We start from the raw sequence: 754 nt of genomic DNA on the forward strand, positions 1-754 counted from the left end.
ATTAGCGCGCTCAGGGTCCTGACAGTTTGGTAACTTGCACATGAAAATGATCTTTGCATTGGAAAACAGTTCAGTGGGGCATGAACTTCCAGCTTCCACCATTCAAAACATTTGCTTGCAGAAATCAGGGAGGAATCCGTCACCCACCTCCACGTACCTCTCTGTAAATTAAATGATAGGCACTATGACAGGAACTTTCTGTGTGGTGATGTGTCATCTGCTCTGAAGGTTAGGCATCTCTCTCTGAGGTATATACAGTATTGATTTTAATTTCCTATAGAAGTCTAAAAAGTTGATTAACATGTCTGTGTTGTCTGGCTTGGATTTCACCCGACCTCGTTTCACATGGATCAAATGTGGTCACAGTCAAAGAGATGATGTAGTCAGGGCAGAGAAACAGGCATCCTCACAGTCTTTATACACCTAGGCGAGGTGAATTTCACCTAATCCCTCCCTGTGCATGACCTTTATCCCCCCGCCCCACCCGTCAGGGTACTGGGAACTCTGCTACGAAGTCATTCACATGCACTCACTGCTTTGAGGCTCTGGAGTTCAAAATATCATCAGAGCCTACAAAACACCTTGCTACCAGATCTTTCAAGGCCTGTTTGACTTGTTCATTTTGAAGGGTGTAGATGTAAGGGTTACATAGCTGAGTAATCACACAGTAGAGGAAAGACACAACTTTGTCAAAATCCCTCCCACCCCGCTGGCTTGGTCGGATGTATCTGAAGATGGAGCTGCTGTACAAAAT

General features: G+C 45.0%; 1 protein-coding gene across 1 annotated transcript in view; it reads right to left on the reverse strand.

The window, feature by feature from the left end:
• Window positions 1–533: 533 nt before the first annotated feature.
• The window catches only part of LOC104081684 (olfactory receptor 49 {ECO:0000312|EMBL:EDL36361.1}-like), a gene marked incomplete at both ends in the record, with an annotated part of 979 nt that continues 758 nt past the window's right edge, over window positions 534–754 (reverse strand). The window contains one exon of the mRNA XM_009584522.1: window positions 534–743. Coding sequence (XP_009582817.1) covers window positions 534–743 — 210 coding nt within the window. The remainder of the gene's footprint in view (window positions 744–754) is intronic.

This window comes from Fulmarus glacialis, unplaced genomic scaffold (assembly GCF_000690835.1).
Source record: "Fulmarus glacialis isolate BGI_N327 unplaced genomic scaffold, ASM69083v1 scaffold6009, whole genome shotgun sequence".
Lineage (NCBI taxonomy): Eukaryota > Metazoa > Chordata > Aves > Procellariiformes > Procellariidae > Fulmarus > Fulmarus glacialis.